Source organism: Ambystoma mexicanum, chromosome 1p (genome assembly GCF_040938575.1).
Source record: "Ambystoma mexicanum isolate Mex_15411 chromosome 1p, UKY_AmexF1_1, whole genome shotgun sequence".
Classification (NCBI taxonomy): Eukaryota; Metazoa; Chordata; class Amphibia; order Caudata; family Ambystomatidae; genus Ambystoma; species Ambystoma mexicanum.
Window position 1 is genome coordinate 1493752884 of NC_090921.1, and position 20836 is coordinate 1493773719.

The 20836-nt window shown below is 46.7% G+C and overlaps 1 protein-coding gene across 1 annotated transcript in view; it reads left to right on the forward strand.

Annotated features, from left to right (window-relative positions):
• Nucleotides 1–20836, forward strand: part of LOC138456456 (palmitoyltransferase ZDHHC21-like) — a 468858-nt gene that overhangs the window by 372268 nt on the left and 75754 nt on the right. The window contains exon 7 of the mRNA XM_069607178.1: nucleotides 5827–5899. Within this exon, the coding sequence (XP_069463279.1) occupies nucleotides 5827–5899 (73 nt within the window). The remainder of the gene's footprint in view (nucleotides 1–5826; nucleotides 5900–20836) is intronic.

Sequence of the window (20836 nt, forward strand, 5' to 3'; positions counted from 1 at the left end):
TTGTATTTCACACACCAAGGGTACTCGGGGGTTTCTTGAGAGGGCAAACAGTGGTGGGAATGTAAGTGTGGATGTGGCAATATATTTGTGGATGCTACTCTGTACTCCTTATTTTTTTGCCCTCTGCATAAAAACATCAGAGTACAGATGATTGTCCCACACCTTGTAAAGAGAGGATTTGCACATTGTACACTGGCTCTGCTCTTCTTGCTCACACTTCCTGACAATATGCTACTTGCTATCGTAAAAAAAAAAATTTAAAAAAACAGTCGGCTGATTAAGGGCACCATTATCGTTATAATGCTTGACCTGTTTTGGCCTTTTAAATTAAATATTTTAAGGTTCATGGAGAGTTTATGCTTTGCTCTGAGATGGTAGCACTTTACAAAATAAGTCTTAGTATAGTAATTTTAAATGATGCTTATTTTTTAAATGCTATGCATTAAACAATTATGTAATCGTTGTTTGCTGTTTTGTGCCAACAAATGTTGCTTTTATGAAATTTTTGGTTTTGAAATAAAGCAACATTGAATTGAATATATGCATCACACTGCCACATTTAAAACTGAGACTGGGCAAACCCATCTATACATTTCCATATAACAGAAAAAATGCATAGGCTCGGACCCTACAGACTTTGTAGAGACATTGCTCCTACAAGAAATAGGGGCGGGGAAACTTTCCCAGGGGTTCTCAGTGGAGCGCGCCCACAGATCTCTCCAAAAGCGCCCCCCCCGGGGTCGCACCCGCGCCCCATAATAGCAAAAATCCTCAATTTCCACGAAAGGGAAACAATACTGCGCCACTCCAGAGAAGGCGAAGCGATTAGAAGACAGGACTCCAGAATAGTCATATACCCTGATTACACCCCTACGGTACAGCGAGCCAGAAATTCCTTTATACCAGTGAAAGCCAGGCTACGAACGCTTAACATAAAAAACATATTGCTCTACCCATCTCGCCTTAACGTCTTATATAAAGGGAAGGCAATCTTCTTAGAGACCCCAGCGGCGACAACAATTTGGCCGAGAACGAAGAGGATCCTCAGGAAAACAGATAGGAGCGAAATGAACAACAAAATGAACACCCATGAGAGGTCCCACACTGGAGATGAGACACTTAACCGGATATTGCAGGGGCCGCACTGGGAATATAGCTACGTCGGGCAGGACCACGAAGAACCACGAGCAAATACACCGCTGACACGCCCCCTCATGGAAAGCGCAGGTCAAATGCCTACACACCACCCGCACCAAAAGGCCTGGAGAGGCCCAGAAGGCTCGGGAGCCCCTAAGCGCTGCAAGTTAGAAGCAACTGCTGGGGGCAGTTTGCAGTTAAACGTTTTTGGTTATTCATCCGTTCAGATGAAAGTTACAACAGTTGGTAAGTCTCCAGAATGTATCAACTTGGATGAGGGGGAGAGGGCTGAAGGGGGTGACACTCTGAGGGTAACCTCCCTACAAGACATCGTGATCAGCAACCTCCAACCTAAAGTAACATGGCGGGGAATGTGAAAATAATGACATGGAACGTGAGGGGTCTTGGTACTTACCTCCGAAGGAACAGAATTAAGTCATATTTACAGAGGAAAAAGGTTGGGATAGCGCTCTTGCAAGAGACGCACTGCACAACGACATCTATGGACAAACTTCAGGAGCACTGGGGGGGACAGGGATTTGGTACTGTTTACTCGAAATATGCTAGAGGGGTATACACATGGATCCACCCCCAGCTCCCCATTCGACTATCCAAATTTGTTACCGATCCTGAGGGCAGGTATGTGATTGTATGGGGACACATCGAACAACAAGAGTTATGCATAGTGAACACTTACCTACCTAACAACAGCATCCGGGCCTACCTGGCCTCAATGTACGACATAACCACTCTACACAGACAGCCTTTTTATTTGGGGAGGTGATTTCAATTGTGTGCGGGATCCCACGCTAGATAGGTTGCTACCACTGCCTACCACCACTATGGCTGCCTCGACAGCACTAAACACGCTGATAGACAGACTAGAATTGGCTGATATATGGAGAGAACTTCACCCCCACACACAAAATTACTCCTACTTCTCATCCCCACATGGCCTCCACACGAGACTAGACTACATTTTTGTCGGCAGAGAACACCTATCTCAGATGGAAGGAGCAGAATACTTAGGAAGGACGATCTCGGACCACTCCCCCCTAATGGTAAATTGGAATCGTGCCGGCCCCAGGCCCCCCATCCCTATGTGGCGCATGCCAATAACGGCCCTGAAGGACCAAGCATTCAGAGATGAACTGCAGGATACGATAGACGACTACATAGAACTAAATAAGGGAAGCGTAGACTATGTAAGCACGACATGGGAGGCCCTAAAGGTGGTGACCAGGGGAGAGATACTGGCGAAAGCAGGTGGCATCAGAAGATCGCTACGCGAAGAATTAGAGCTGGGCGAGGCAGAGATTCAGAAGCTTAGTACGGACCCCATAGACCCACAACAACACGAAGGCAGACTTTGTACACTGTGAGGCATGCTCGAATGCTTGGAGCAGGCTCGCTAAGTTCGACTTCGCCACCAGAACGAACAGGACGCACACAGAAGCAGATAGACCTAGTAGGCTCCTGGCCTGGCTCTGCAGGAAGGAACATCCCAGACACACCATTACCCTGATCCAAGGCGAACAGGGCAATACACACCAGACCCAACAGGAAATAAATGACACCTTTAAGAATTATTACGAACACCTATACTCTCACGAAATAGAAATATCTGGGGACCACATAGCGGATACCTTGGATGAGATAGGGCTCCCTAGGCTCTCCCCAGCACAGGCCGAAGAACTAGAGGCAGATATTACAACAGAAGACATTGCCGAAGCGATCAAGGCACAAGCTACGGCCAAGGCTCCAGGGAGCGATGGGTTGCCCTCGGAATTCTACAAAACTTATAGCTCCTCCCTGATACCACTCTTACATGAGGCCTTCCAGGAAATATACGAGCGAGGTATCTTACCTGACAGCATGAGGGAAACCCTAGTGATCCCAGTTCTTAAGCCAAACAAGCCGGCGGAGCACTGCGATTCATATCGCCTGCTAGCTATGCTCAACCACGATGTTAAACTGCTAACCACAATCCTAGCTCAGAGACTGTCCAGACAGATAGGGGATATCGTACACTCAGATCAGTGTGGGTTTGTTCCAGGCCGAAACACGACCATGAACTTAGGCAGACTTCAACACGTTATTGCACAAACAGATGCGAGCACTGAATCCTACGCCCTGCTATCGCTAGACGCCATCAAGGCGTTCGATTCCATATACTGGGAGTGGTTATTAGCAGTTCTGAAGGAATTCGGGTTCGGCCCACGTTTTATCAGGTGGATCCGAATACTCTACACCGAACCAAGAGCACGGGTAAAAACTGGGAGACATGTGTCGGAAGTTTGGGAGATATGCAGAGGTACCCGTCAAGGCTGCCCGCTATCCCCCATGCTTTAAATACTGGGATTAGAACCCATAGCTATCTATTTTCGGAAACAATTTTTCGATGCCGGAATAAGGCTAGGGGCGATAGATCACATAATCTCACTGTACGCGGACGATGTGCTTTTGTATGTCAGGGACCCCCATCTCAATGTCCCAACCATGCTGGACGTTCTTGATAATTTTTCCAAAGTCTCAGGCATACAATTCAACAAGGCAAAATCCTGCCTATACCCACTAGCTGGCCTTAGGGACAGATGCTCGGAGGAGCTTCCAACACTAGGGATACAGTGGCAGACCACCAAGTTCCGCTACTTGGGTATCCAGATCATGCACACTCCCCAACTGATACACGAACATAACACTAATGCAGCAATACCAGCGCTGCGCAGATCAATGTCCTTCTGGGCAAAGCTCCCACTGTCGGCAATGGGGAGAATTTCAGTAACCAAAATGATAGTCCTCCCTAGGCTCTTGTATAGGTTCCAAAATGTGCAGTATTACATCAAGAACTCGTTTTTCCACCTATTAGGGTCAATAACACGAGATTTTATCTGGGGGCGGGGCAGGCACAGAATAGCACACTCCACACTAGTCTTACAACACGCTCAAGGCGGAATCCAACTCCCGCACTTCGAAAAATATTACTTAGCAGCCCAACTCAGTTTTGTGTCCAAATGGCTAGCTGACGAGATCACATCCGAGACTCCCCTGCTACAGTCCCTGATCTCTCCACTGCAACTTAAAGAACTTATTTGGGCGCCACAACACCTGCTGAATGACACACCCTTTATAGCCACTCTGGGGAAACAAATTTGGCAAAGAACGAAATCACTAAGAAATCTAACACACCTGTACTCCCCAGAAATACCAATGATTTGGGACCTGTGTAGGTCAGACTCGGACTTGTTGCATCTCAGTACCTGGGAGAAGAAGGGGGTTTACATGTGGGGAGATCTATATGAAGAAGGCTCCTTTAAAGAGTTCAACACACTACAGAACGTAGACGGGATACCCACTAGTCAATACTTGTGGTACCGAAAGATACGCGAAATAGCAAGACACAAATGGGACACCTGGCCAGAAGAACCTGAATCTGATCCTCTCACAACTTTATTATATAACCTAGGCGAGGGGCAGAAACCGGTCTCCCAAATATACAGCCACTTCAATGATAACCCCAACCCAAAGGGAGAGACCCTGAAAAGCAAATGGGAAACAGACATTGGCCGAGAACTCTCAGGCAGAATGGTCCAGGGTGCTAATATTCCCTAAAACTGTGTCGAGAAGCCACAGATTCCGCTTTATACAACTAAACGTCCTGCATCGGACATATCTCACCCCACACAGACTGGCGACATTTAACAAAAATGCGAGCTCCGACTGTCCATGGTGCAGGGCGGACGGGGCTGACCTCATACATATGTTCTGGGAGTGCAACACCGTACAATCCCTGTGGGCAAAAGTCAAGCTGACATTTGAGAAGGCAGGAACCTCCAACTACAGATGGACTCCTGAAGAATGCATCCTAGGAACGTACCCTAGACCGGCCAAACTTAAGCATCTGGTGAAACTAATTGACCTATCGTGCCTTCTGGCCAAAAGACATATTGCCATGTCCTGGAGAAAGCCAGCAGGGCCCAGATATGGCGCCTGGCACAGCGAACTTATTAGATGGATTGATGCAGAAACTAAGGCTTGGGAAGATAGCGTTGCCAGATCTACTGAGGAGTCCAGCTCCACCCTAGAAGCATGGAGGGAGATAGTTAGAACTATAACATACCCCTCAGACAATAAACCCCCATGAACAAACACTAACTAGACCATGCTGAACCGCAAAACTTAGAAACTCATGAGGGAGGCCCCCAAACACCTAAGGAAAATGCTGCAATCAAGAACCCCCCCCTCTATAACACCCCCTACAGAAGCCTTGGTAACTGTACGATGAAGACTGGATATGGAGACAGTTTATGTTAATGTTATCAGTTTACTGTTTATTGTTTGGAACGTTCTCTCATTCTATATCTCTTGCTTCCTCTCGCTCCCCCTCTCCCCCCCCCTCTTTCTTGCTCCTCCTTCCCTGCCTCCCTCCCCTTTCGCTCTTCCCCCTTCTTCCCACCCCCCCCTCACCTCTGATCACTATGATATTATTCCAAAGAGTTTGCATTATTTGGCACAATTGACCTGCCATGTGCCACTGTTTTTATGATAAATGCCAATAAACAAACTTGAAAATAAATAACAGAAAAAATGCATAATAATATGTAAACAGTATGCAATTTGCATACAGAGATATGATTGTCTTACTTGCAGTATTTTCATGTATAACTGTTTTCTTTCATTTGATTTTAGAGCACATTGGATAATTCTGCTGATTGAATCCATCGTCCTTGGCTTGTTTGCATTGGTCGTTTCTTTTGATCAGGTTGGTTTCTTTTGATGTTGTTTTCCACAAAGACTCATTAAGTTTTCAGGTTTTGTGTTAAGTCATACAGCTATAGAATTCGATGGTGTATAAATATCCACCGAGCCTGCTTGTGTCCCTGCATAACAATTGATCTGCAGACTTTCCATGTACTACGATTTCCCAGTGCTAACTAAATATTACTATATTTCCTCTGTTTGTCCGAGGCCTTTCCAAATACGTTGCTGTATTTATATTACAACGTTTGCCAAGAAGTTATTCAACATACATTTTCCCATTCCTAAATGAACAAAAAACAGAAAAGAAATCAAATGAAATGTTAGGAGAAAAGAAATGACCCCAAGGTTTTGGCAAATCCTTTGCTTTGTTGCATTGAAGATCAGAACCTTCTCCATCATTTCAGGCTGACTTTCACAATGATATAGCGATATAGGAACAACGGAACAGACATTTAGACTTTCACTGATCATACAAAAATACACAGTACAGGAATCAGTGCCGTTCTGTGTAGCCTTCGTTTATTTAAAAGCAGCTTTTGATAATGTTGACCGCAGTCTTTTATGGGAGCCTTGACAGAAACTTGATTTTTCCATTATTACCCTGCTAGGGGTAACCAGCCAATCAGAAGGCTCGGAATGTGGGCTGAATCCACCGATCCAGGCTCATGTTTCGATCTGCCTGATGGCTGCTTCCCCTCCTGCCATCTTCCCCCCACCCTCCCCTCCCTTCCCTTTCTTCTTATTCCCCCATGCCCATTTACCTGTTTGCAGCTGCGGTGGGTGCTGCTGCCGCAGCTGCGGCTCCTTCCGCCTGGTTGTAGCAGGCATAGAAGTGGATGGGGGCTCCATATGGAGCCCCACCTTCCTGCTCCATGGCAGCCATGTTGGGAAAGTATGTTCATTCAATAAACGGGACACTGTGAGGCGGCCCGTACACTGAATTGAAATACTTTCCACTTAGCCCCTCCACAGCGCATGGAACGGGTGCTAATAGCATTAAACCACCAATCCACGGGCTGTACCATGTGGTAACATCCCAGGGCCCTCATTAAACACCCTCACTATGCTCAGGCTTCAAATTCGGGGCACGAGCCGTTACACCCGGTATAACCTGTGGAGCGCGTGCTTAATTACAGTTGATTATGAGCATTAAGACACTTTACACTAACAACACGGCAGTAATAAGACAAATCTAAGCCCTTTAAGGTCACAAAAGGGGCCAGACAAGGTTGTGTCATGGCCCTGTATCTATTTACCTTTTTTATAAATGACCTAGCCAAAACATTGCTCCTGAACCCGACAGATGCTCCATTAATAAAGAACGCATCAACATTCTGTTTGCAGATGATGCTGTAATTTTATCTACAACACCACAAGGCTTAAAGAAGGCCTTCTGCACTTTCGTTTCTTTGTGCAATAAAAATATATTTAGTAGTAAGTGCAGCTAAGACAAAGATCATGATCTTCTGCAAAGAAAACTGTCCCCCTCACCGTCCTCCTCCCCGGCCCTTGTGGCTCTGGAACTAAATGGTGTAAAAATAGAAAACTGTTGATTACTTGAGTATACTGTTCAACAGCAAGGGGACTTTGAACTCCTAACTACAGAAGGGCACCCTTATTATGAACAGATGTACTGTAGCACTATTGAGTTTTTCTAAAAAACCTGGAGATAATGCAATTAAACCAGCTTTAGAAATAAATAGTGTAAGGAAGATATGGTATCACAAGTATGACACTGACACAAGAAATACAATTTTAAAAACTTTATTATATTTGTGGCGTTTTGGAAAAACTCCTACTTTGCCCTATAGCAGTGATCGCAGTAGTCTCTACCATCAAATAATAAAGAAAACCCAGTCCTAGTCAGTCTCTGTCAAATTCAAGTGGCCTATACTAACAAAACCTAATGCCTGCCCTATCTCATATACAAAAAGTGTGTAATGGGGGAATATGTTTGCAAAGAAAAGTCAGTGCTATAACATGAAGTATCAAGATGGCTGATTTAGCTCTCCTTCCCACGTTGGACAGCACAGAATATGGCACCCTAGCTCAGGTTATCAAGAAGCAGTTCGAAACGTGTGTTGGGGCCCGCTTGGCCTTTCACGTTAAAGTCACTGGTTTTCCAGTTCACTAAAGATCTTTCACAGTTCAATAAAAAGTTCACATAGGTTTTCCTCTGCCGGGCTCGGACCTCTTAAAGCAGAAAGTTCACATAGGTTTCCCTCTGTCGGACTCGGACCTCCTCTCAAAGCATAAAGTTCACATAGGTCTCCCGCTGTCGGGCTCGGACCTCTCAATCAATCGTAGTTCAGCAAAATGTTCACGTAGGTTTCCCTCTGTCGGCTCGGACCTCTTAAAGCAAAAAGTACCTGATTCAAAGTAGATCTCTTTTAGCAGGGCTCAGAACTCGCAATCACAGCACTTGCAGAGGTTCCCTCCCCCAAGCTTTATTTACATCTGTTAGGGATTCCCTTCCCCTAACTTATTTCACATTCCAGGTCTCCCTCTGTCGTGCTCGGACCTTTCACCGATGTCGAAGACTGTCGAATGTTCGATGCTTTTACTATGGACCGCTGCAGGACCACTTCGACTTTCACTTCCACTCTCCTTTTGTGCTAGTTGCCCTAGTGTCTCTTGGTCTTGGTAGTTCTGTACCATGAGCAAAAAGTTCAAAGAAATCTTCCTCGTCAAGCATTCACCTTTTCACTTCCCCTTTTGCCGGGGTTATTCTTGACCATTATGCATTCCAGAGTTCATTCACTTTGCGGCTTCAATTCAGGAGTTATTGTCCAGTATGGGGTCTGGCATGGATTCACATGCTCCGTGAATATTCCCCGTCGTCCGTCTGGAAATCCTTGGTAAAAGGAAAAACATTTTCACTTTCACTTACAAACTGTGTTTCTCCTTTAAACCAATCACTGTCCTCTGGATCTTACTGCCCCATCCAATGACTCCCTAATGTCTCCCTAAGACCCTCCTCTGGCAGTCATCTTCAGATTTTTAATGCACGCTTCAGTGTTGGTAGTTCTGGATTTTGCTCTGCGAGCTACTACTACGTTTCCTTCATGTTTTTGATGAAAAAAAGTTCTATTTTTGTTCCAAAAGAGCCTGTTTGCTCACTTCTCCATCCGCAGACAACGGGGATCCCTCTTCAAGTCCTGCACCAAGTGTGGGCTACAGAATGTGTTCGTTGAAGACAAACACCTGCAATGCCTTTACTGCCTGCATCCAGACCACAAGGAAGGAGAATGCGACATATGCCTCGGTTTCTCCAAGAAGACGATGAAGGAAAGTCACAGTAGAGTGGCGGCGTGGCTGAACGCCAAGGCCCCTGCCCCATGCTCCAAGCAGGGTCATGCCTCACCCAGGACAGGCCGGTCCCAGGAGTAGTCTTCTAAGTCCTTTGAGGGCGCCTCATCCGTGGGGGCCCAAGACAAGGCCAAGAACTGCAAGTCGGGGTCCACCGGTGTCGCTGCGGAAGGGGGTCCACCAGTGGACAGGGCGCGGTCGTCATCACCCTCCGCCTCCATTGCCAGCCAGCAATCCAACTCCTCCTCGAAAAGGAAATCATCCAACTCGGCTAAACTGAGGGAGGAGCCTGAGAAGCCACGGACGGAGGAGAAGAAGGCTGAACTGCCCAAGAAGGCCCAATCGGCACAGGATAAGACTTTGTTGATGATAGAGTTGGTGACGGCTGCTCTCACGAAGGCTAAGGGCGCTGACCTTGTGAAGATAGCCCCTGCAGCGCAGAAGGTATCCCTGCCCCCGAGGCGCGAAACTGCTGCAGTGACTTTGGCAGAGTCTGCTGACATGCAGGAGAAGGGGACTCTGTCTCAAAACCTGGCGAATCTGGGCCCCTCGGGGTGGAAAAAGGGGGGCGACAAGGAGGCCCTGGATCAGTCCCAGGCCGTGGCCTAAACCATGGAATTTTCATCCACGGACGACGAGGATCTGGAGTCCTTACATATGGTCCATGAGGACGGGGGAGAGGAGGACAACGACGACGACGGCGACAACAACGCGCAGGGCCTAGTGTTCCGATCAGGCCAGCTCAGCCAAGGAATGTGTCTCTGTGACATTCTGTTGACCATCCACACCTTGGCGTCGGAGATCCAGAAGAGGGTGCCACAGGGACTGATTCCAATGGTCCCCCAGCCCCGATCAGCCACCAGCGAAGAAGAGGAAGCATCATCCGACACCCCCATTTCAGTCTCCATATCCGCGTCATGCCCCCTTTCCCCAAGCAGACCGAGACACGGATACGTGGACGGATATGGCCACGACGACAAGCTATTCCAGCTTGTGCCCGAATGAAACCAGGATGGAGGGTTTCTTGTACCAGAGGCACGAGGCCAAGAGGAAAACAATCATGGCGGTGCCCCTTCTGGACGATGTGTGGGTGAGGGACGTGGCCCTCTTGAAGAACCCTTTCACGGCTCCGGCCAAACGGGATAGGCTGGTGAAGAAGTACACAGTGCCGGAATCTGTCTGAGGTCGCATTCATCACCGGATTCGGTGGTTTCAGTGGCCGCGAGGAAACGGTCAGCTAACCCGTCATCATCCTCTTCAGTCCCTCCGGACAGCGAGGGGAAGAAGATGGACGCCATGGGAAGGAAGGTGATTCGCACCACGGCGGCCAACGCACTGGCAATCCTAGCCAAGTACGACAGGGAGCTGTGGTACAAGCTGGGTCCGATTTTGGAGTTCCTCCCTGACCACAAGAAGATGGAGGCAATCACTCTCTTCCAGGAAGGGGAGCTAGTGTTGGATCACGCTATCGCAGTGGCGCGGGACATTGCCGTAACAGGGTTCCAGCAGATGGGTAACAGTGTCTGCCTTCATCGCCAAGGCTGGATGAAGGCCACAGATTTCTGCCAGGAGGTCCAAGTGAAGGTACTGGACATGCCTTTTGGCAGAGATGACCTTTTCGGGAAGGTCGTTGACGAATCCCTCCAGGCCATGAAGGCAGATACGGAGACAGCCTGTTTCCTGGGCACCCTCCAGCAGCACCACTCTTCTTTTTTGGTCCTCCACGGGAAAGTCGAGCAGATCTTCAAAAGGTTTCTCCTCATTGTACCGTGAGCCTCCAGATTCATGATTCAGGAAGCCTACAGAGGCTGTTCCGAGGCCTGCGGTGGCAGAGGACAGCATCGCCCGCAGGGCAGGATGCCGGCGCTGAAGCAAGTCTGAAGGGACCAGGAGATCTGGCTCCCACCCGTGCACCCCCGTGGGAGGCCGGCTGATGAGGTTCGTCAGCGATTGGGATAATATCGCCACCGACAGATGGGTACTGGATGCTTTCACCCAAAGACATACCCTGTAGTTTCAGCGCAGGTATTTGCGGATCCCTGCGGTGCCCCGTCAGGAGCAGCACATCCCTCAGCTCTTGGAGGAGGTACGGGTCATGCTGTGAAAAGGGGACATAGAGCTTGTTCCCCAGCGACTCTGGGGCTCTGGAGTCTATTCCAGATACTTTTTGGTCAGAAAGAAGACTGGCGGCTGGAGGCCAACTCTAGGGCTGCGACGTCTGAACAAATACTGCAAGTCCCAAAAATTCAGGATGGTCACGTTGCAACACGTGCTCGGCCAACTGGAAAAAGGAGACTTCTTGACGTCGCTGGACCTGGAGACACCTACTTCCACATCCCCATTCACAGGATACACTGAAGGTTTGTATGTTTTGTAGTGCAGGGACATCACTACCAGTTCAAAGCCCTACCTTCCGGCTTGAAGACAGCCCCTGGAGTGTTCATGAAGTGCCTGGCACCGGTGGACGCCCAGCTGTGTCTATGGGGTATACACGTATACCTGTACAATAGACGACTGCCTCATCTGGGCCCGCTCGCAAGAGTTGGCCGTCAGACACACAGAGGCGACCATCCAGCTGCTGACGGATCTGGGATTCTCCATCAACTATCCGTGACACCATTGCAGAACACGCTGTTCCTAGGAGCCAGACTCAATACAGTATCCTGCCTGGAATCACTCTCGGAGGAAAGGGTAGCGGCCATTCAAGGGAAGGTGCAACGGCTGTAGTCGATGAAGACCGCCACGGTGCGGACCATCAAGTTATTGCTCGGCATGATGTCGTCTTGCATCTACCTTATCCGGCTCTGCGGGTTACAGATGCAACCTGACGCTCGCTGGATACAGGTGTCCGGAAGCTTTGCAGACAAGATCCCGCTCGACGAGGAGTTCTGTCAGGCGATAAGGTCGTGGGGCGTCCGCTTCAACATCACCCGGGTCACAGTGTTTCAAAACCCCCCCCATACAAGGAAACGGTATGCATGGAAGCTTCCCTGAAAGGCTGGGGAGCCCACACTGGGCGTATGCACTCTAGAGGCCTGTGGCTGCCGGAGGAGAAGGATCTCCACATCAACATCCTGGAGCTATGGGCAGTGTTCTGGGCCCTCAAGTCATTCTTCTGTCTCTGAAGGACAAGGTGGTGAGGATCTTCATGGACAACACCACCACAGTGTTCTACATCAGGAAACAGGGGGTCACTCGTTCTCCAGCACTGTCCACGGAAGCGCAGTACTTGTGGCGCTGGGTCGTCGGACAAGAGATATTCCTTGTTCCTCTTCACCTAGCGGGAGTCAAGAACACCATTGCAGATTCCCTCAGCAGAGCATTGCGCACCTGCCACAAGTGAGAACTTTGGCAGGACCGGGTGGACCGCATCATCGTCAAATAGGGCAGGCCCCAGATCGATCGGTTTGCGGCGTGGCAAACTCCAAATGCCAGAAGTTTTCCAGCAGATTCCACCAACTGAGGAGCATGGGGGAAACGTTCTCCTTAATGTGGGAAGGCCTGTTTTGTACATGTTTCCTCTGTTGCCTCTCCTGCTATGATTCATCAACATGCTCAGACAGTGCCAATACAGAATGATACTCATGACCCTGGCGTGGCCGAGGCACATTTGGTACCCAGATCTTCTCAACCTGTTAGCATCGCCTCCAGTCAAGCTGCCAGTGGTTCCAGATCTTCTCACCAGAGAAGGAGGCGCAATCCTTCACCGCGACCCATGATCGCTGAACCTGAGGGCTTGGCTCCTGCAGCCCTAGAGTTTGGAGGATATGAGTTGCCTGCAGATTGTAGGGACGTCCTCAAGACCAGGGCAAAGGGTGAAGTGCTATGGTCACAAGTGGAAGAGTTTCACAAGTGGAAGCGTTTCGCTAGATGGTGCCAGTCTCCGAAGATTACCCCCTCTGAGGGTCACGCCCTCACAGATCCTTCCATACTTGCTATCCTTGGCCAAGGCCGGACTGGCGCACGCCTCTTTCAAGGTGTATCTGACGGCTATCTGCCACTACATCATGTCTCCAGGAAGATCTTCACTTTGGTCTCACTGACTCGTCAAGGAGTTTCTCAAAGGACTGTTTCGATCTTTCCCACCGGTGAAGGCTCCTGCCCCGCATGGGAACTCAACATGGTGTTGAGGCTCATGGGGGCCGCCTTCGAGCCTATGCATTAGGCCCCTCTCAAGTTCCTCTAATGGAAAACAGATTTCCTTATGGCCATCACCTCTGCCAGGATGGTAGGTATGATCCGGGCCCTGTCCTGCAAAAAGCCATACCTGACTTTCCACGAGTCGAGGGTGGTGCTGTGAACGCACCCCTCTTTCATGCCAAAGGATCAGTTGGAATTCCTCCTCAACGTGCCATTGCTTATACCTGTTTATTTTCCCCAAGCCTTCGTTACCAGCTGAAAGGGCCTTGCACTCGCAGGACGTTGCTCATGCCCTAAGTTCTACGTGACACGCACAATGAGTTTTCAGAAGACTTCTCAACTGTTTGTGAACTTTGGTCTTGTGAACCATGGGAAGGCCTTGTCCAAGGCTTTAATCTCAAGGTGGCTGTCTGGCTGCATCACGCCCTGTTATCGGTTGGTGAACCGACCGCTGCCCAGTCGTCCGAGAGCCCACTCCACCAGAGCGATTGCTGCGACGACTGCGTTCCTGTCATGTGTGCCCCTGCTGGACATTTACAGGGCAGCTACGTGGAGGCCCACGCACACCTTCACGAGATTCTACTGCATCGGCAGGGATTCCAGAGAGCAGTCAAGAGTCGGCCAAGCAGTGCTATGCAACCTGTTCGCTTGAGGTGAGTCTGTTCCAGAGGTAAGAGTTGATTGCTTCCGTTGAGCTACATATGGTCATGGATGCCAACATGGTTAGCAAACGGACTGAAAGTATTACTAGGAGCACTATACTAGTACTAGTGTGACTCTGGGTGGTCATGATCTGCATTACACAATGTCACAAAACTACTGAGAAGACAATAGGGATGAAGGTGTTAGATGTGAACATGGAAGAGGAAAAGGACAAGATAGTAGTAGAAAGAAATAACCTGAGAGCAAGGATAAAGGAATGCCCACTATTTCCGACTCAGATGAGAACATTTGACAATCCCTTCAACAACAGATACTGGGGGAAATGGGTATGGTGCAACCCGAAGGGAGATTGTAGCTATATATGACCTGGGGTTTCGATGACCATGCCAATTAATGTGGACATCTTTGATGAGTAACAAAGATATGGCTACCAAAAGCAAGAGTGACGAAGTATGGAGGTTTGGTCGACAGGTCGACCAGAGGGGGGACTGAAGAGAGGGTCCCTGCAATGCCCCTCCTCGCCCCATGAACATGACGGCCCGAAGAGTCAAAAACGCACAAAGTCACTCACTACTCGGACAGGCCACTGGAGCACCAGTGACTGATACGTATGTGGAAAGATATTCTCTAAAACAGCCATTCAAACCTTATCCAGTAATTGTGTTTATGGATATCGGTGCTTCAACATTGGTCATGAACCCAAATGCCTCGATGGATGACGTTGACTAATGCTGAGAAACCACTGTGCTGACATCACTAGTGACACCACAACGTAGCCACGTTGGTCACTAAGTACACTCGCAACCATGGACAATGTTACACAAACACACATGTGAATACACAAAGAACATGCTTACACAGTTCTGTAGAAAGAGGACAGATACATATAGATACTATCGAAAGCTTTTATTATTTTCCTCATTAGCTAAGTGCGCAAACGCTGAATGCAAGGCAACAAAGAGATGCAGAGCAAGCTTGCGGATGCTTATGGCAATTAACCTTATGGAACTACAAGATCACATAAGGAACCTGGGAGGACCAAATACGACTAACCTATAGAAAACATAGCATGGTATAGATATGTAGAAATCACAGTATAACTAGGATCACATAAGGCCACAAGCCGCAGGAGGAGAGACGAGAGAAAACAGAACCAGGCTGCACAGAACAGGAAAGGGTTGTTGGGCCCTGTGAGCTGAGCGGGTAAGCTCGTAGTAACCCCCAGATCTCTGGCATACCATACCTCAGCAAATTAAAAAGGTGATGGCTGGAAGGTTTAGAATTAATCATAACCACGGGCATAGCTCTCGGCAACCCTCCAGACCATCGTTTTTCACCCTCCCAAGTCATTACAGAAATGGATAAACCATAAGCAAATTAGGCTTTGTCCTCCCACAAAAGGGGCAGTTCAGCCCGAACTGATAGGTCACCTACTACCAGACCTCACCAACAAGTGTTAGCGAGTTAAGAGATAAAAATGAGTTAAGGGAACAAGAATTACAGCGCACGATTCAACAGAGACAATTGTGAGCCCATTTGACTCACATTGAGAAACAGAAAAAGCTACATAAAAAGAGAATTTTGAAAGCACCTATCTATGTCAGAGACCATGGTGATGCTCCAGAACCACTACGTAGAAGGAGAAGCGCAGAGTATGAGAGACAATATGATGACCTGCCATTTGAGGCATGTAACCTAGAAGAAATTAGCAGGGTACCTAGTAGTATGCACCTAGGAAACCTCCTTACAGTCATAGTGAAAAGGGGGAAAAATATGCAAGCATGGAAGGGGATTCAAGGAGATTTTTAAAGAGAAAAAGAAAATCACAATCAGAATTTGTGAAAGATCCAATCAAACAGTTAAAGGCCATTACACGCTTTATGACCCTTAACCATAAAAATGCAATGAATTGAATATTGATAAAAATAACAGTCTTTGTAAAATGCACGTTCTCCTAAGTTGTCTAGTTTCTTTGCTTGGCTGAAGAATCAAAACCACTACAAATGGTCCTCTTTTAAGGCCACCATTTTGAAATATTTTCCCACTTACGTAAGCCCACAAGGCAGCCTACAATTTAATGTATGCTGAAAATCAATCTCCTAGGGAGTATGCTCAAGAACTCAAGCATGCATTTTCCCAGATTTCTTGGTGTGTCGATACCGAAAGTTGTGACTTTAAAACTACATCTTCCATGCCTTTGCAAAATACGCAGTTACTCGGTGTGTTATTTCGACGACTCGAGAACTCTAACGTAGATAATCATGCAGTCAATGTGGATCTATGAAGTACAGAACCCACCAACTCAAAAAACAAAAAAGAACCCCAAACATATGCCTGCTCCAGCCACCATTTAGGTAGCTGAGGTGAAGAGTACTCCTCAGTTAGTCTTGGAGACACGGGGTCAAATACCTATTCCTCTGCTGTTAAGGAGCCTTGCAGGCACATAATTCCAACTGTTCAAAGCCAGTTCTCCACCTGGCAGGCAAAATACTGATCCCACAAAATCTGAGAATTACATACGTCCTTGGTATTTAGGTTCATATCCTTTCGTGGGCAAAAAAATCTGTTTCTCCTACAGAAGAAAAATGCTCCGAACTTAGGAAATTCTAATCAGAATGTTTCCTGGGAAATAAGCCAATCCAATCACCACCGTCTAGGACTAATTAGCAAAAAAACTCTCTGCCTCGTCCTCCTAGGTTACAGGATAACCGATCCCAATACCAGGGCGAGTGGAGATCTAATAATACATAAAATATCAGTCCCAGAACTATTCCATTGGAAGAGACAGTTACCCTTCTAGAGAAGAACACAGAAATGACCAAAGAAGAACCCATAGTCTGGAAAGTGGAAAGAGATTCCCACACTGGTAATTTGAGCAACAGGTCAAACAATTGACTGAGAGCATAAATCACGAGATCCTAGGAGGGATCCCTATTGCTCACAGAAACCTTTGCCGGAATGAATCGATGAGTCAGGGTGGACAATGAAAAGAGGAGTTTCTTTCAATTCTAAATACACAAGAGGAAAGGGTGAAGACACAGAAAAAGATATGTCAGACCTTGGAGGAAGTTTTTTACCTCACGCTAAAATATCCCAGAGGTTTGCTGAATAATTGCCAAAGGCAAATAGTGAACCCTCCTTTATTTCTTGAAATAGAACCAGAGTAAAATAAAAAACTGAAATGTAGTGAGGAGAAAACTATAGCGATGACATTTAAAAAAGAAGAGCACTCTGTGGCGATGAAACTCAGTGTTGCTTCTTTCCAAGATCCAATGTCTCCTACAAATGAATAGAGAATTTGAACATAAAAAGTGCAAGTGGTCGGAAATGTGAGGTGGACAACTTTTGGATGGGTTCTCAAATTGTGTCATTAAATTAAATTATACGTTTGAACAAACGCTTCACTTTCCCTACACTGATGAGGATTTCCCTACCTATCCAAAACTAAAGAAAACACTCTAGCAAGGGATATCTGGCCCTCACACTTGCAGATAAATTATACAAAGAAAATATATGGCAAGTCATAACAATGTCAGTAATTGTACTAATATATCCACAGTCTCTTGGTAACCTGGGCAAGATCCCCTTCCCCATGTTTCAAGTTAGGTTCAGTTCCAATGTTTAAAAAAAAGAAACCAGGGTCTCCGGGTTGACAATAACGTTTCAATTCAGTTCTTGGCTCCTTCACTGTGTCAAAAAAAAGTTCTGTAAACCAATGTTCAACCAACAGAAAAGTTCCTCTTCTTCTTTGAACAATGACTTTCCACTTCATCAAATAGCATAAATGCTATTTCAGGCCGACATGCTTTGCCACAACTTATAAATGTCAAAGAAGAAACACATTTCCTTGTTAAGGTCAAATGTACATGGCTTCTGGTAAGGTTAATGAAACACTGCTTCTGGCATTACTTTTTAAGTCTCTATTATAATATTATGATTCACAGTTTATACCTTTGTCAGGATGACTATACAGCACCTCGGCCTCTATCTGAGTTCTTCAGGTTAACTTCTGCAAACTTTACCATGCGAGTCTATTTGCCTGCTCCATAGTGTCCCACATTCAACTGTGCTTCTGAAGTTTTTAATCCACTGACAACTGCAAATATTAACACTGCTTCAACAGTTTGTATCTTTGTGACTTTGAACAACTTTTCAGAAAGGACAAAATTCACTTTAGGGCACCTCAACACCTTCAAGTAAGCAAGGCACTCTTATTCTGACCATTCACTTTCCAGAAGGGTAGCCTCTTTGCCACTCTTGTCTTTCTGGAACTACAACAATCGAAATGCGCCTACGGATGTAATTCTACCTTTCCTCTTCTTGGTTTTGGCAATGTGAGGTATAACAACTTTCAGAGAACAATCCCAAGCAACAAGCTTTCCTTTTCCCAACCTTGCATTTGCCTCTTTGCCTCTTTGCTTTCTGCCAACCAGAGTAGTTTAATCATAGACCTTGTTGTCTGTCTCTTTTGGCTCTAGTCAATGCTTGCACACTTTTGGTTTGGGAAATGTTTGTATCTTTTTTGGCCTAGGACAATGCTTGCACCACTCTTTGGCTTCGTGAAAAGTTTGATTCACTCTTGGTTGGAGCAACACTTGATTTTCTCTTGGCTTGGGCAATGCTTGTTCTCCATAACTCATGAAAGTTAATGTTCACCCACTTAACTTCGGTGTTTAATTGTTTTTAACTACTTCATAAATGATTATTGGGTTAATCGTCACCTCAGAATCGTTTTTCGACACGCGTGACCATTCTTTCCTCTGTTTTCCGAGATTTTAATAGTCACTTAAAATTTTTCACAGCATTTGACTCTGACGCTAGTGAAATGAATAGAGTTTAGTTATATGGGAGTTCTTCTTTTCAGGCTTTCCATAATCAATGGTCAGTTCCTCATAGTTTTCACGCATGTGCGAGTGCTTCTGCTTGGATACAGTTGCCTGTCATTGTTCGCACAAGGGATCAGAACACTCAGTAGCACTCACCGGCTTCTGTCTTGCTCCCTTTGCATGCTGCAGGGCTTGGACTGCTTTTCGCTTCTTTTGGACACAGACCTCCTCGATATAGGATTCTTCAGTCCCAACATGCAGTTAAGGAGCTCCTCTCGCTCCTGAGACCCTCAGCTGCATAGAACCTTTCAGCCACGGTCTCCGGTACACTTCCTGCTGCATTATCGGGTTCACATGGGGAAAAGCAGTCTTCCTTCATGCCATCCACTGCTCAACCTCTGCACTTCAGATTTAGGGGAAACGGGACCCTCTCAGGACAGATAGCTGGAATCTGCTTGGTTAATAATTTCAACAGAAACCCCACAACAAAAGGGTACTCGTCCCTGTCCAGGTTTTTCTAGGCCTCACAGTCCAAGTATAAGAAGTGATCTGGAACCTGCAGAAAATTGGAAGTCCCTGATAAAATGTAGAGTTATTGACCAACCCACATGAACTTGGGGTGCTGCCCAAGGTCAAGCTTATGAAATCTGAGACATCCCTCAAATGCGATCTGAATTTTGGTTTTTATTGTTCAGGTACAGTGTGACTTATACTGGCTCTCATCGATTCAGGGTCCCAAGTGACCTTGATATCTAGATAAGTGCGTGAGACTCTCAAACAACGAAGGGGGAAAGTCGCTATATTACCCTCTAACCTCTCCTTGGAGAGCTGCACAACTTCAGGGAGCAAATCCTAGTAGATGTGACTACTGAAATTGGAAAACAATAGAGCGACAAAGACTCACCTATCCAATAATAGTCGTGGGTCCTCAGCGTACACTTGTTTTACTGGGAAACAATTGACTTTGAATGCTTTTGGCCCCGATAGATTGTGTGAATCAGGTACTCTAGACCGAAACTTGGCACAAGATCAAACAAAAAAAGTGCCAACCATGTCACTTTGAATGGTGCCTGCCATTTGATTGAAAGACATGTGGCAGATGTAAGGAAGGCATGGTATCAAAGTAAGACAGACACAAGGGACCACACTTCAAGGGTGTTTATTGAACTTTATCAAGGGTGTGATGAACACCTATTTAAACCTAAATCTAAGATGGGAGCAAGCTACAACCATCAAAATATTAATAATGTAGTCCTGGTGGAGTCTCATTAAAATAAAAGGGCCGATACTAAACAAATAGTGTGGGATAATGTTCATGAAAAAGAAGAAGTGTTTGCAAAATGATAATTCAGGATGTTCAGGCCGATGGCCTCCCTTCCCCATGTTTTCAGCATGGGAAAAGGCGGTTCACTCAAGCATAGCACACACGTGGGCTTCTCTGGCACGAGGACACAGTTCCTTTACAAGCATCAGGGCCTACTAAGCCCAAGTCTCTTAAGTTATCAAAGGTCTCTTGCTTCAGAGGGCCTGATGTATCAAACAAACAAAACGTTACTATCGAAGTATTCACCTAGGGTGATTCACTCTCATCCTGGATCACCCTCAGCCTGGCTCAGATCATTTTTTGTACCACAAGCTTTTCTTGGGTGACTCACGGTTCACCCCGGGTCACCCTTAGTCAGGCTCAGATCCCCTTTTCACAATTTATCTCCCTAAGCCGGGTTCAGACTAATTACAGTTCATATAGCAATTGAAGACTTTCGAATGTGCACAGGGTTTGGCTTGACCTGTTGCAGGACCACTTTGATTTTGCAGTTCACAATTTTTACATCCTCAATTGGTTGCCTAACAGACTCCTTCGAATGAGCACCCATGTGGCGCCAGACCACTCTGTATATGGCACCTACCTTGGTTTCAAAAGTTCAATCACTCCTTGGATATTCAATTATATTTGCATCACTCATCAAATACGCCTAACACTCTGTTCTTTGCAGATTTCT